At 42.2% G+C, this 13058-nt stretch overlaps 1 protein-coding gene across 1 annotated transcript; it reads left to right on the top strand.

Annotated features, from left to right (window-relative positions):
* Positions 1–6451: 6451 nt before the first annotated feature.
* Positions 6452–9188, top strand: S100P (S100 calcium binding protein P). The gene is made up of 2 exons (XM_026034231.1): positions 6452–6589; positions 9039–9188. The coding sequence occupies exons 1-2, from the start codon at positions 6452–6454 to the stop codon at positions 9186–9188; spliced, it is 288 nt and encodes a 95-aa protein (XP_025890016.1).
* Positions 9189–13058: the final 3870 nt, after the last annotated feature.

Raw genomic sequence — 13058 nt, 5'->3', positions numbered from 1 at the left:
TGTAGACTTGTAGCAGTTTCTCTAACAGGAAACATCACATACAGCTGGGGGGGAGAAAAAAAAAAAAGCACAAAAATGAATTTATCAATTTCGCCAAATCTGAAAACAGGAGAAAAGGCAAGTGATAAAATATAAATGTTTCTCTGCATTACACTATTGCTGCGTCTCGGTAAGGGGCAGCTCTGTACAGGTAGAGGAGTGTAGAAAAAGTAAAGGAAATACCAGAGGGGGAGTAACTGGAGCACTGGAGTTTAGCATTAGCACAGTAAAGAAATGAAGGCCTTAAGCACTGAAGTTAAGCACTTCAAAACAAGAACAAGGAACTGGGTGTGTGGTGTCCCTCTGCTCTGAAACCCTTCAGGGTCTGCTGCCTGCTCATGCCCTGACTCTTGCCTTGAGCTATGGGCAGTGTGGCCCGGGAATGCTGGATCTGTGCATAGCCTCCGTGGTTCGTACTTCTAATAGTGCTGCAAAATAACTCATGAAAGGCAGTGGTGCCTGTTGCTCCTCCTGTTTTACCTGAGAAACCATAAGCCCATCTAGCGAGTGCAGCAGGCAGGGGTCAGGCGGGAGGCTGCGGAAGCTTCAGACCCCGCTGGGCCAGAGGGTTTGCTCAGGTAGACAACAGTCGTCTCCCTATTTTGGCAGCTCTGCCACATTAAATACAACTTGCTCTTGTGTGTTGTCTTTCTGAACACACACTAACCTCAACGTTAAAACTCAAAGTGGAAATTAAAGAGGGGACCGTTGTTCAGCAAGAAAGGAAGTGGAAAAATTAACTGCCATTTCAGTCAAGCTCTGCAGGGAAACACAGGCCAATAGCCTCTGAGTAGAGAGAACAGCAAAGAGCTCTGCCTTTAGAGACTGCAGCCCCAGGCTGCTTCACTGCCAACCCTCAGCTAATATAACACGGGAGGACATCCTGAGGGATCCAAGCCTTCCTTGAGGCTCCTGCTAGGGAGCAGCACAGGGAGCAGGGCATGGAGCGGGACACAGGCGACAATGAGCAGCTGGAAACAGGCTGTTCTTGCGGCATGCCCTCCCTCTGACCCAGCGAGGGAGCGTGAGCCTCCTCCAGAGCAAGGGAGCCCGTGAAACTCCTGTGCGGCCTTGGGTAAACCCAGCCTGCTGCATGGGGCCTTCTCCGGCCCTGAAGCGTTTTCGAGCTTGTAACGTGTTAAACAAGACACCAGCTGTGTTTAATAGAAGAAAGCTCATACAAATTGAGAGTATACAAGGCCATCTTCATTTTAATACAGAAATAAAGTGCTTTGCAGTTAGTCAAACTAACTCTAGATTTACTAATTGATCCTGGATAGTAAAGCAATGCACCCTAGGCTTGTCTATAACCCCCAGCAGTTAGTGTACAGGCAGATTTAAACACACTTAAAAGGCAAGATTTTAGCCAAAATGATGCAGCTCCTGTGTAAATTTCCAGGGCCACATTTCTTCAACACATGTGAGCACCCTCTGGTTTCAGATCAGAGCCCCATTCTGTTTGGGATCCCAGCTCTTCACACTTCCAACTCAACGTCTTTCCCAGTTCTCTGCAGGCAGACTTTTTATTCCATTTTTGTTGTTGACAGTCTTGTCTTTTCCCGATAAGCAAAACCTGCTGTTACCCTTCCTGCTACAAAAACGTGCCTTGTTTCCCACTTCCTAGCCATCCTTTCTGTTTCTGAGCTGGACTGAGGGGTTCCTGAGGGGCAGATACTGATGTTTGCCCACAGTGGACGTCCTTATCAGGGTGCTACGCCCTGGGCTTAGTCACTGGGAACTAGAATAACTACTCTGTGGAACCCAGGCTTCTTGGGAACTTCCACTCCATCAAATTGCAAAATAAATCTCCTTACAGTGTATAAGGAAATCACCTCACTTTATGTAGAGCTATGTAAGAGCAATTCAGCTTCCCATTTCTTCACAAATTAATATTTCAAAATGCAACAAAAATTATTTCTGTGATAAAATGCAAAGGTTTCCCCTTGATGTGTTGCCTGAACTTGTGTGCATGCAGACAAGAAGCAATTTTCTCTTCAAGATTCCTTCTCCCTGAGTAAATGATTTTGCACAATAAAGGGAAAGTAATATTGTTTAGACCAGAAGAGCCAAGCAGGGCCAAAAGGTTTCTCCTTGCTTATGAAAGTTTCTTGAAAGTTTTTCTGCTTTCTCCTCACATCATCCTGCCTCTCTTCTGATGTGTGATCATGTCATGAATCTGAATTCATCAACCTGTCTAATCATGTCATGGAGCAACTTTTTACTATGCTGAGCAAACCTCAGCATAGGTCTGAGTAGGGTTTTGGAAGTATTTAAGTGGCATACATTAGGATCAGACTACTTAGATAAGCAAGACTTAACCATAAGACTTAAAAACTATAACTGAAGTACTTGGGTAGGTGATATTCAGTTAGTTCAAAGGGCGACATCTCTTTCTGCCATTGCAACAAAAAACAAGAGCAGTTATGGAAGCCTTAATGTTAAAATGTTAAAGGTTCTGAGAACCGCATCCAGGAAATGATTTGATCATGGATTGAAAACATGATAGAAGTAGAGATATACTGCACATGCCAATAATATTGGCTATAATATATTCATTGATTTTATAATCTCAGACAGCCTGTGCATTAATAAATATGTGTAAGTGAACTCAATATGCCATATATGCCAGGAAAGAAAATTTCCCCTGGTCCAGCTTTGGCAAACACCAATGTTATCATCGCAGGCCTAAAATCAGAAATTCACACTGCCAGTTATTTGGCTGTTCTTTATTTTACCCATCTCTAACTTCATTTGAACAGTATGCAAGCTTATTACTTGGATTCATGAAATACATCTTAAAGATATTTTGAGATGTAAAAGATATCGCAACAGTGAAGGCATACATGTATTTGGGGAACATTCAGAAGAATTTATAAACTGATAAAGTGTAGCACTGAATATCACAATGTGCTTATAAGAACTCTTTGTGTTTATACGTTATCACTGCTACATTTATCTAAATCTTTCCAGAGGTGTTTTGCAACACAATGTAATAGCTGTATCATTTAATCACTAGATGTAAATAAATATACTATAAACTGTGAAAATGAAATGACCTGATGTAATAGCTGTATCATTTAATCACTAGATGTAAATAAATTTACTGTAAACTATGAGAATGAAATGACCTCCACAAACTGTTAACCAGACTTGAAGGATGTTTTCAGAATTAGTACAAAGGAGAAATCTCAAAGGAGAATCCTTTACTAAAGAGAATATTTCATTCAACAAAATATCAGGACATGGGGAAAAGTGTGAGTTTTGTTGTTGGTGGTGGTTTTGGTAGTTTTGTGTGTGTAGAACAGGCAGTGCTTACTTATGCTACAGAAGTTACCCTCACGCTAAAATGAAAGTAATCTGGTTTTAGTAGTGCTGCCAAGGTGCAACTTCAGAAAATGAAGGAATCTGAAATTGTAAATTGTGTTTTGTTCCTTCTGTGCTTCTTCCATTCATAACAGATTTGTGGGAGCTGGCGAAAGTCACTCTCGTGTAAATTCCTTTGCATTTTGGAATGAGCTTTAAATGGCAATAAGCTCTAATAGAAGTCTAACATTCCAGTTATACAAATGTTGATGTGACATAAATGGTTCTATAGAATGAAGGTGATAAATATTTTTTCAGGCCTTTCCAAGGCAGAAGCTGCTGCAAAGAGCATAGGATAAAATTCATTCTCAAAGAGAAAACCGGCACAAGGTCACACAAATCTCAGGTAAGCCTGAACATCTGGCCAAGTGCCACGAAATTTAAGTATCCGATTTTTTTCTGAAAATCTCATATGCAGCTCCACATTTGTGTCACATAAATAATTTAAACTTTTGGCTCAAGCAAAGAACATCAAGACCTAATTCTGCATAAAGCCCTGGTAAATACTCATCCAAGCTGAAAGAAGCAAATAATAGAATCTATTTGCATTGAAATATGAATAAGAAAATGTTTAAGTGAATTTAAACAGACCTGCAGAAGACAGTTTATCTTGCTGGGGAGCCAGCGAGCTGGGCTGGCATCAAAATCCTACCTGCTCCCTTCCCCTCCTGCCTGTGCCTCCTAGTTTACCCTGTTTTGGTTTTGCAAATAGTTGTAGTTGTCTGCTCTGTGCCTTGTGCACAGAGTTTATTTTTTAATTAAATAAAAATGTAAAATAAAAAATATTTATGAAGTGAAAAGTTGAAGCAGTACTGAGTGATGTGTGTATGCACACACACGAGTGCAAATCTACCACACCAAGAAAAACAGGCAGTGCTGCCATGGTGACCTTTTGGTTTCTAGAGATTCAGTTCCTGAGGTTTATTTTATGTGTTAACACAGTGTTTACTGCCTTCTCAGAACTCACATGTCACCTTCACTTGCACAGAAAACTGGGACAAGAATGAGGACACTGTTACTACGTGGCCTAGGTGGGGACTCCGTGACAAATCCTTTTGACTGAAGCTAATGAACTTTCTGCCCTCTCTGCCTTTTCAGGCCGCTGTTTTCTCTCCCAGCAAACACAACACAAATACACACGACTCACAGCTCTGAGAAAGCGAGAGGTGATGGTCTTGTTTTGTTCAGGTTTCTTTTAGAAAAATATTTTTCTTCAAGGCCACATTTAATATTTATGTTATGAGTATGTGTCAGATCAGGCAAGAGCAAAGAAACGTTGGCACTTGGAGCAACAGCTTAGTGGCATTTTGTGTTCGTGCAAGCCCCAGGTGAGGTCCATCTCTGACAGGGGCCCTTCGCTTGCTCTCTTCTTGCTCCTTGCTCTCCCCTTGTTCCTTCTTACTATACTCTGCTGTTTTCAGAATGCACTTGATATAAAAACTTCTAACTTCATTAAAAATCCTTACCCCTTTAATGCAAATGAAATGGTATAATGAGAGTAAAGTCATAGGATAAAACAGTTCTTATGAACTTATGAACTGGATTCTGTTCATGTAAATCAAATAGATAATCATGATTTTTTTTTTTTTTTTGGTTGTAAAAAGCCATGCGTTTGTGATGTGTACTCTTGCTCAGACACTTTGCAGATGTCATAAAACAGGTTTCTACTGGTGTCTGATATGTGAGGAAGAAGTGCATTTTTTTAGATTTTTCTCAGTTAGAACAAATTTTTGCTAGTATGACTAAAGTAGAACCTTACCCTCAAGTATCTAGAGGTGAGATGAAGACATCTCAACTCCACTTTAGTTTTGCTACTTCACAATCAAGGCCATCTACACAGAACACTCCTTGGGGTCCAGCAGCTTCCTATTCATGCCGGACACCCTAGCTCTGCCAGGCTCCCCCAGTCACTTCCTCAGAGTGCAGCCACTCTTCAGGCTTGAGTGCAGACCCAACTCACCTTCAATGAGCATCTCCAGGCCTAGCAAAAGCACCTGGAGTTGCATAGTGGCCGAGTTACCCTGCTCTTCTGTGAGAAATGTTAACCTGTTCCAAAGCTGGTGTCACTGTAGATGATTCACATCCATCACCTGAGCTAAGGCCTTACAGGTGTCGCTCAGCCTGCCAAGGCCTGCACACAACAGAGCTCTCTGAAGAGCTCTGTCATTTTAATACAAGGGAGCACTGTTTTCCAGTGAATCACAAGGTTGATTGGAAGGCACAGAGGACCACAGAACTTCAAAGTTTACAGTATAGTCAATTTTATTGCAAGGTTCAGTGCTGCATGGGATCAATAACAGGTTATTTCACTGCAGATCAAGATGGCTCTTGACATTGCCCAGTTCTAAGGGTCAGATCTGTTGGTTCAGATATCCTCATCTAAGCAAGTCACTCTAGGCTCCCTTTATAGCCATGGAGATGGTGTGCTTTATCAGACTTGTTTTGAACATCTGTGTTCAAGTGAGCTAAACTTGACTTCTCTGCATGACCCAATGGCTTCAGCTCATCCATCTGCATGGCAGATTTCTACTTTTGATCAGGTGAATCCCACCCGGGGTGTCTGTTTTATGACCCATCCAGCCTGAGGCAAGTCCCTGTCAATGCAGAGAGGGTGCCCATGTCTGTTCTCACCTCAGAAAGGTCTCAGAGTCCCTAGGTATGGTAGTAAGGGAGAAATGAGATGCTCCTGTACCTCCCCAGCAGAGCAGTGTATGCTCTTCTGGAGTCAGGCTCCCTGTTTGTTTTTCGTTCATTAGTCACACTGTGTATCTTGAAGGAGAGGCTGGTTTCTGCTGGTGAGCAACTGGTTGTGCCAGCCACACCAAACTGATAAATCCTGAATTTGGAGTAGATATCATTACAAAGGCATATAGTGTGATGTGACAAAGAGCTCAGATACGGATATTTGCTGGCCGATAACTGTCCCTCTCGTGTGCGACCATTGGATGTGGGAGCTGCATAAAGCACCTCCGAGGAAGGCCGTTCCCCATTCCCCCAAAGAGACCTGAGGCCACTCACGTGAAGGAGACAGGCAGCCTCCAGCAGCAACATGTCCCAGCTGGAAACCGCAATGGCCATGACCATTGCCGTCTTTGACAAGTACTCAAAGATGCAAGGCAACACACGGACCCTCACCAAGGCTGAGCTAAAGACCCTCCTGGAGAAAGAGCTACCCAATTTCCTCTCGGTAAGATAACTGTTCAGCCTCATCCCTGTATAAGGACGAGAGCTATAGGTAGACACAGCTGTTAGTACATTATAGAGGGAACTCCATGTCCAAATCCACAGTGGCTTGCAGGAACTTTTAAGGGCATAATCTGAATAAGAGAAGGCTTTGCTCATACCATTTCAAATAGATTCTAGTACTCAGGGCCATTCTCAGTCTACCATATTCATCGCTCAAGCCGTGGGAACGATGGCTTTGAATTAGATTATTTTTCATTCCCAGAATTCATCTATTTCTGCTTATTCCTGGATTTATAATCTTAGATGATGTCGCAGTTGCTGGGAAGGTGGTTATGTTGTCAGCAATTGGGGATCTTGACTGCAGATGGGAAATCTCTCTAAATATTTATGTATTTAGTCTCTCTAAGCATTTATATTGGATGTTCAGTATGCATGCCAAACTGATACATAAACAAGAATAAGAGCAGACTGTTTAGCAATTATCTTCAAACATAAAAAGATCTGAAAAATGATTTCATATAATAGATTTATGTGTAATGATCATGTACATTTAAATAGTTTCAATATTTGCACCTAAATTTCCCTAGATAAGTATTCAAACCTCTTAATATATTACAGTAAAAGATTGTTACCTGGGAGACAAAATGCCTTTAATTTTCAATATTTTTTATTTGCTTCCCTTCACAAAAAACAACAACAACAAACATGAAATGTTTTAAGAGACTCCTTTCTACACAATAATGTTTCTCTAGCTGTAAAATAATTCTTCTTAATTGCACAAGTCTAGGAGAAAATGTTCCAAATGCAGATACCACTTTATGTATCCAGAATAACTGAATTTTCTAACAATATTAGAGCACTACAGCAAAGGTAGCTCATACAATTTAGTATCTTTCCATGCAAGCACTGGAGCTCACTGTACAAAGTCTAGGACTGTTGGATTTATGACTCACAAATTAAATACAGATGCAATATTCAGGATAAGAATTTGGATGGCTCTGTGCAGTTATATAAAAATGTCTCTGAAAATATTTTAGAAAATAGATCAGCAATTGTGACTCAAAAGTGTTCTGGTATGTGTCCTGTTCCTGGTCATATTGTATTTATAATACTTTTAATTAATAAAAAACCTCCTTTCCTCCTTTAAAAAATAAATGCAAAAAATATATATATAAAGGTGCATTGCAAACCCCAAGAAATTGTAAAAATTTACATCTTTTTTTTAGACATTTAAACTGAAAAACATTGGGGTATCATCATTGCACTAGATGGCTACCAGATGGTACAGCTCTCAAAGGTCATTCCTGAATACATTTACTGGTTGGGCACCACTTCTTCAGTTCCACATAACTGAATTTATTGCTTCTATTTATTTCCTGAAATTGCTGGAAAGTACTGGAATTTTCCAGGGAGATAATTAGCTAAATGTCCTTTTATGTTTTCATCTCTGTCCCTTTGCCTCCCTTTCCCATTCTACATTTTCTAGAGAACAAATAACATGAAATAACACTTTGTGTGGGTAACTAAAATAAATATTAAAGAACAAATTCCTGTCTTGTAGGCCAATAACTGCATGCAGAGAGTAACTGAGAACATAAGTCTGAACTTATTTACAGACTTTTATAAATATATATAAAAATTATATATGTTTAATATATGTACTTTATGCATATATTTATTATATAATATATATTTATAAATGTGAAAAAAAATAGATATATGTATATGTTTGGCAAGAAATTTCTGAGAACAGGATCCCCAGATGCTCATCTGTATTTCTGTCCACAGAAATAGTTACACCTGCAAAGGGCAAATGGCCTGGGAAGAGCTTTATGAGCTTCAATCATGGGCTGAATCTTGCTGTGCACAGTGAGGAGGAAAGTAAATCCACATGTTGGATTCAATTTTTGGAATAAGCTACAAAGCATTTACAGAAAATAAATCCCAGGTTCCATTGCAGAAGTCATTCAGAAGCTAAAAGTAGTTCATATAAGTGACTAAATGATTTAAAATAGGCACTTGCCGAAAGAGGAACAGGGCCTTTCAGATACATTTGTCAATCACATCTAGGCAACTGGTCCAATTTTTAGCGATTTTAAGACACATCTTCCCCCTGCCCCCCTGAAGTGAAGTATGAAACCGCAGAACACAGAACCTCGGTTAACTAGACTGCGATCAAGCAAAGCCTTCACATTTCAGCTAGGGGAGTCATTATTTCTGATCCCTGGAATATTTCCAAGAGTTGTTTGATTTCTTCCTCCTAGAACAGATTTGATTCTTTCCCTTCCAAGCAGCAGCAGGCCCGGCTGCGCAGCCCTTTCCGTGGGCCTCTGCTGCCACCCTCTGCCTATGAATAAAACTTCCATATTTCCAGTCCACTGGATGGATGGAGTGGCTGGCAGCGGTGTCCGCAGACGGCTCATTGAGTGGCCATGGCTTCTCTCCCACAGGCGGGGAAGGACAAGGACAACCTGGACAAGATCTTTAAGGACCTGGATAACAACGGCGACTCCCAGGTGGACTTCAAGGAGTTCGTCACCTTCGTGGCCGCCCTTACCTGCTGCTGCCACAACTACTTCGAGCAGAAAGGGGCCCGATAGTGGCGCTGGCAGTCCCTCGGGCCCACCTAGGTGTTGGGCAGGTCGAGCAAACCCAGTCCCTGCCCTCAAGGCTTCTGTCTGTGTCTCTGTGGTAAAAAACGCTCTTGACAGGTCCCACGGACCCATATTGGTTAGTATTGGTTAGCCTCTCATTTTCCACCATGCAGGGGGCTGTTTTTGTAGCACGACGGGTTCACAAACGTTATACGCTGATAGCTCTCCTGCTAGGGAGCTGGGGATGTGGTTGGGACGGTGCACTATACCCACCATATTTCTTTAAAATAAATTGAAATCAGCTCCTCCCTCCGAGTGTCGTCACTTTCTGTGCACTCGCAGTTCCAGACAGGAGTCCGGTGAGTCCCGCGTGCCAGGGGCCTTTGCGTGAGGCGCCACGTCCCCCTCAGGGCCACGGGATATCGCACAGCAGAGGCCAGAGCAAGCTCACAGCACCACATTTTGGTCACAAAAGTGTGTTTCCTACCCCTGGGGCAATGAGGCAACTGCTCGCACCCGCTACTGGTCCAAAACCTCCGCTTCGCTTAGTGAGTCAGAAGATAAGCAATCGGCTTGACCATCCGTAACCATGTCTGTGTACGTGGGGGTGGTATATCCGTATGCATTTAAGTATATTCATCCTTTTGGGAATGAGCTGGGAGATGTTTGGGCCCATAAGATTATTTGGCACAGTGTTCTTGGGAATACCCACCACAGCTTTATAACTGGAATAAAATCTCCCTCGGTGTCCCATCCCTGTTAGTGTGCAGGCACAACGGTTCCGGGTAGAGGCCACACTGAACGTGCAGGGAAAACCATGTGTTCCCCACACTCGTGAGCATGCAGGGAAAACCATGTGTTCCCCACGCTCGTGAACGTGCAGGGAAAACTGTGTGTTCCCCACGCTCATCCCTTCTCCCCGGTGGGAGAAGCTCCCTCTGAAGCTGGGGAAGCAGAGAGCAGATTCCTGGCTTGCAGTGGGAACGCAACAGAAAATAGCTTTAATGGTGACAGTAATCTTTTCTCTGCAGTGCTTGTGCAAGTAAACCAATAGCTGTGGAAATGCATAAAACCTAGCAATTCAGAGACCCCAATTAGCCCTCCCATCACAGGCTGCTCCACAGTATGTCTGTTGTTTGAGGTTCCTATGCAGCTCTAAGCCTAAAATGAGACTTACTGCCACTTTCCTTACTGTAAAGGAAGAACACTGTAAGTTACAGAAGTAAGCATCATATATTGCATAGAGCGCTAGTTAGCTATATAAACCAAGACATCTGCAGATGATCAGGTGTTAGCCATTTAAATTGAACGGTCTGTATTCAGTTCTTCAAAATGTATGAAAAAGAATTTTCCTTGTCCAAGGTCAACATCAGTGTCTGAAACGTTTCCTCCACCTCATTTCATGGTATCAAGCCTCATAGGAAAAAAAACCACCTTTCTTACCACTATGTGGCACTAAATGCACCCTTTATATTAACTACTGAGCCCAAAATTCTATCTACTGAAACACAATTTAATGAATTTATATTTGAGATTCAAAAAAAAATTGGAAGTGTCCGTGACAGGCCAGGTGCCTGTGTCCCATGGAGATCATGGCAGGTCGCCTTCCACTATCGCTTCACCCCTTGCAGCGAAAGCTGTGGGAATGGAGCCACCTCACGCCTGCCTCTTACCCCTTTTAAGGATGAGCTTAACTGCAGCATTTCACTGGCTAAGTCAAAGCATTTTTCCATTGCTTAAAATCACGAGTTCCTTATAAAATTCTGGTATAGTTCCAAACATCCCCAAGATCCCTTCAGGTGCATTCAACATCTTTTAAAGAGGATGGTGGTGAAAGGTTCCTGTTAAACCAGAGGTTCGCCCTCTTGCTGCATTTTATGTGTTGTTTTTTAGGACACAGGGGACACATGCGCTGCAGCAATCTGTGTGTGATTCCCGTCTGTGTAACACTGCCGTTTGCCCCAAATCCCCCCTTCTTTCCCAAACTCCGCTCATCCTCCGCGTCCGCCTGCATCGCAGCCGCGCTCATCCCGCTCTGCCCCTCGGATGGCAGGTACAGCACAGGCTCCCCCCGTGCTGGCGGCTCATGCAATGATGAGGGCTCCCCTCTGCACTTGCGCTTCTGCTCATGGTGGCACAAAGCAAAACCCCTTCCAGAACCCCAAAATGTTAAACGACCTAAACCTGAGACCCAAGATTTCACGTTCCCAGGAGAATACCTGACGAATCCCTCTTCCCACCAGCTGGAGCAGGCAGGGAGCCGGGAGGGATAGTACCTTCCTCTCCACCCCGCAGCCCCTCCTGCAGGCCCTCCTGCCCCTCTTGAGCTCTTGTGGGGAGCCCCAGGAGCATAAAACCCATCTTTTTGCAGACAAGAGGTCAAACTTTGTATCCCAGGATTTTAGCCAGAGGGAGCTGTGGATGTTCAGGACTGCAGAAGGAGCGGGGAGGGAAGGGGGTTATGACTCTTTTTTTTCCCTACAGATCTTTCAAAAGCTGTAACTCAGCGATGAATATTCATCTCAATGTAGTACTGCAAATCCAATGGGTGACACCTCAGAGAGAAAATGATCCAGGAATAAAAGAAATTAACATATAGCTCCCAGCTTATCATATAACAAAAGTGACTTTTCAGAATATTTAGCCTAAAAGCTTTTTGGTAGAGTCACTTCAGCTTTCAATCCTCTAATTTTCTCGCCATTATTATTAACCCTCACCATGAGCTCCTGTTTTTTTTTTTGTCCTTCCAAGGTAACATGCTGTTTTTCTCCTTCCCGGGGAAGTTTATGTGGCTCAGAGTTAAAACTGCGCAGGTGCTAGGCCTGAATAATACCCAACATTTAATCCTCGCTCCTGGGCCTCAGTGTATTATATATAGCATGTGAGAATTTAAGAAATAGTATAGGTGAATTCTAAAAGAAAGGAAAAGGCAACATAAATAGCTCTTTAGGAAATACAAGTTAACAGTTGTGGGTAGCACATGTTCAGCTTAGTTATGGTAAGAAAAAATAAAAGATATGAGACAAGAGAGTGGCAAATGCAGCTACAAGAAAATATCATTCATGAGGACATTCAGGTGAACCAAGGCTTCCGAAAGGAAGAAAGTCAACTAAGTAGCAAAACAGCCAATACATATTTTTGTTGTCCTATACAAAACCATATGACTCCGTATTAACATTTGATACCTTCTCGACATTAAGATATTCCAGTATTCTCTTAAGTTCTTTAATTTCCACCTCATGTCAAGGATGAAATCCTTTCATGATCAAATCATGAAAAATATGCACAAAATGGAGCAGAAAAACAAACAAACTCCCCAAATCTTTCAGATCCAGAGAAGCTCATCACCTCTTACAGACATTATTAAATTGCATTTAATTGCAAAGTTGTGTGATTTTCTTTTTGATAGGACTTTTATTTTGAAGTGTATCAGTTCTCGTATCAGTTCTCATCTTTGAGAAATGTCTTCCCAGTGTCTTGCCTATTTCTCTGCTTGTCTACTGACTCTCCCTAAATTAGTTTTCACTTGATAAGTAAAAACTAAAAGCTCAATTTCAAGTAAAGCTAATTATTTTAACAATTTCCATTACTGTAACATCTTCCTGCTGTAATTGCCATTTTGAACTTTTGGTGGGATACTGTCAAGGCTCTTCAGTTTCTAAAATAACCTGCTGAACTTTCATTTCTATGCATATATGCAGGAGACAAGGCATAATGCAAGCTAACCCTAAAGGTGCCAATGCTTCCTTACCTTGTGGTTTTGCCCAACAAACTTCCTTATCATTTTACTTTCAAGCTCAGTAGTGCCCACAGACAAAATCAAAGTCACCCTGAGAAGCTCAGTTTTCATCTCCCTGATATCCCAGGTTGGGACTA

This window comes from Nothoprocta perdicaria, unplaced genomic scaffold (genome assembly GCF_003342845.1).
Source record: "Nothoprocta perdicaria isolate Ctin4 unplaced genomic scaffold, notPer1 scaffold_14, whole genome shotgun sequence".
Classification (NCBI taxonomy): domain Eukaryota; kingdom Metazoa; phylum Chordata; class Aves; order Tinamiformes; family Tinamidae; genus Nothoprocta; species Nothoprocta perdicaria.
This window is presented reverse-complemented; position numbering and strand designations above follow the sequence as displayed.

Bases quoted from the DNA above. Each gene is read 5' to 3' on its own strand.
- S100P (XM_026034231.1), top strand. From the start codon at position 6,452: ATGTCCCAGCTGGAAACCGCAATGGCCATGACCATTGCCGTCTTTGAC. The intron at 6,590-9,038 runs GTAAGATAACTG...TCTCTCCCACAG, and splicing joins AGCTACCCAATTTCCTCTCG to GCGGGGAAGGACAAGGACAA.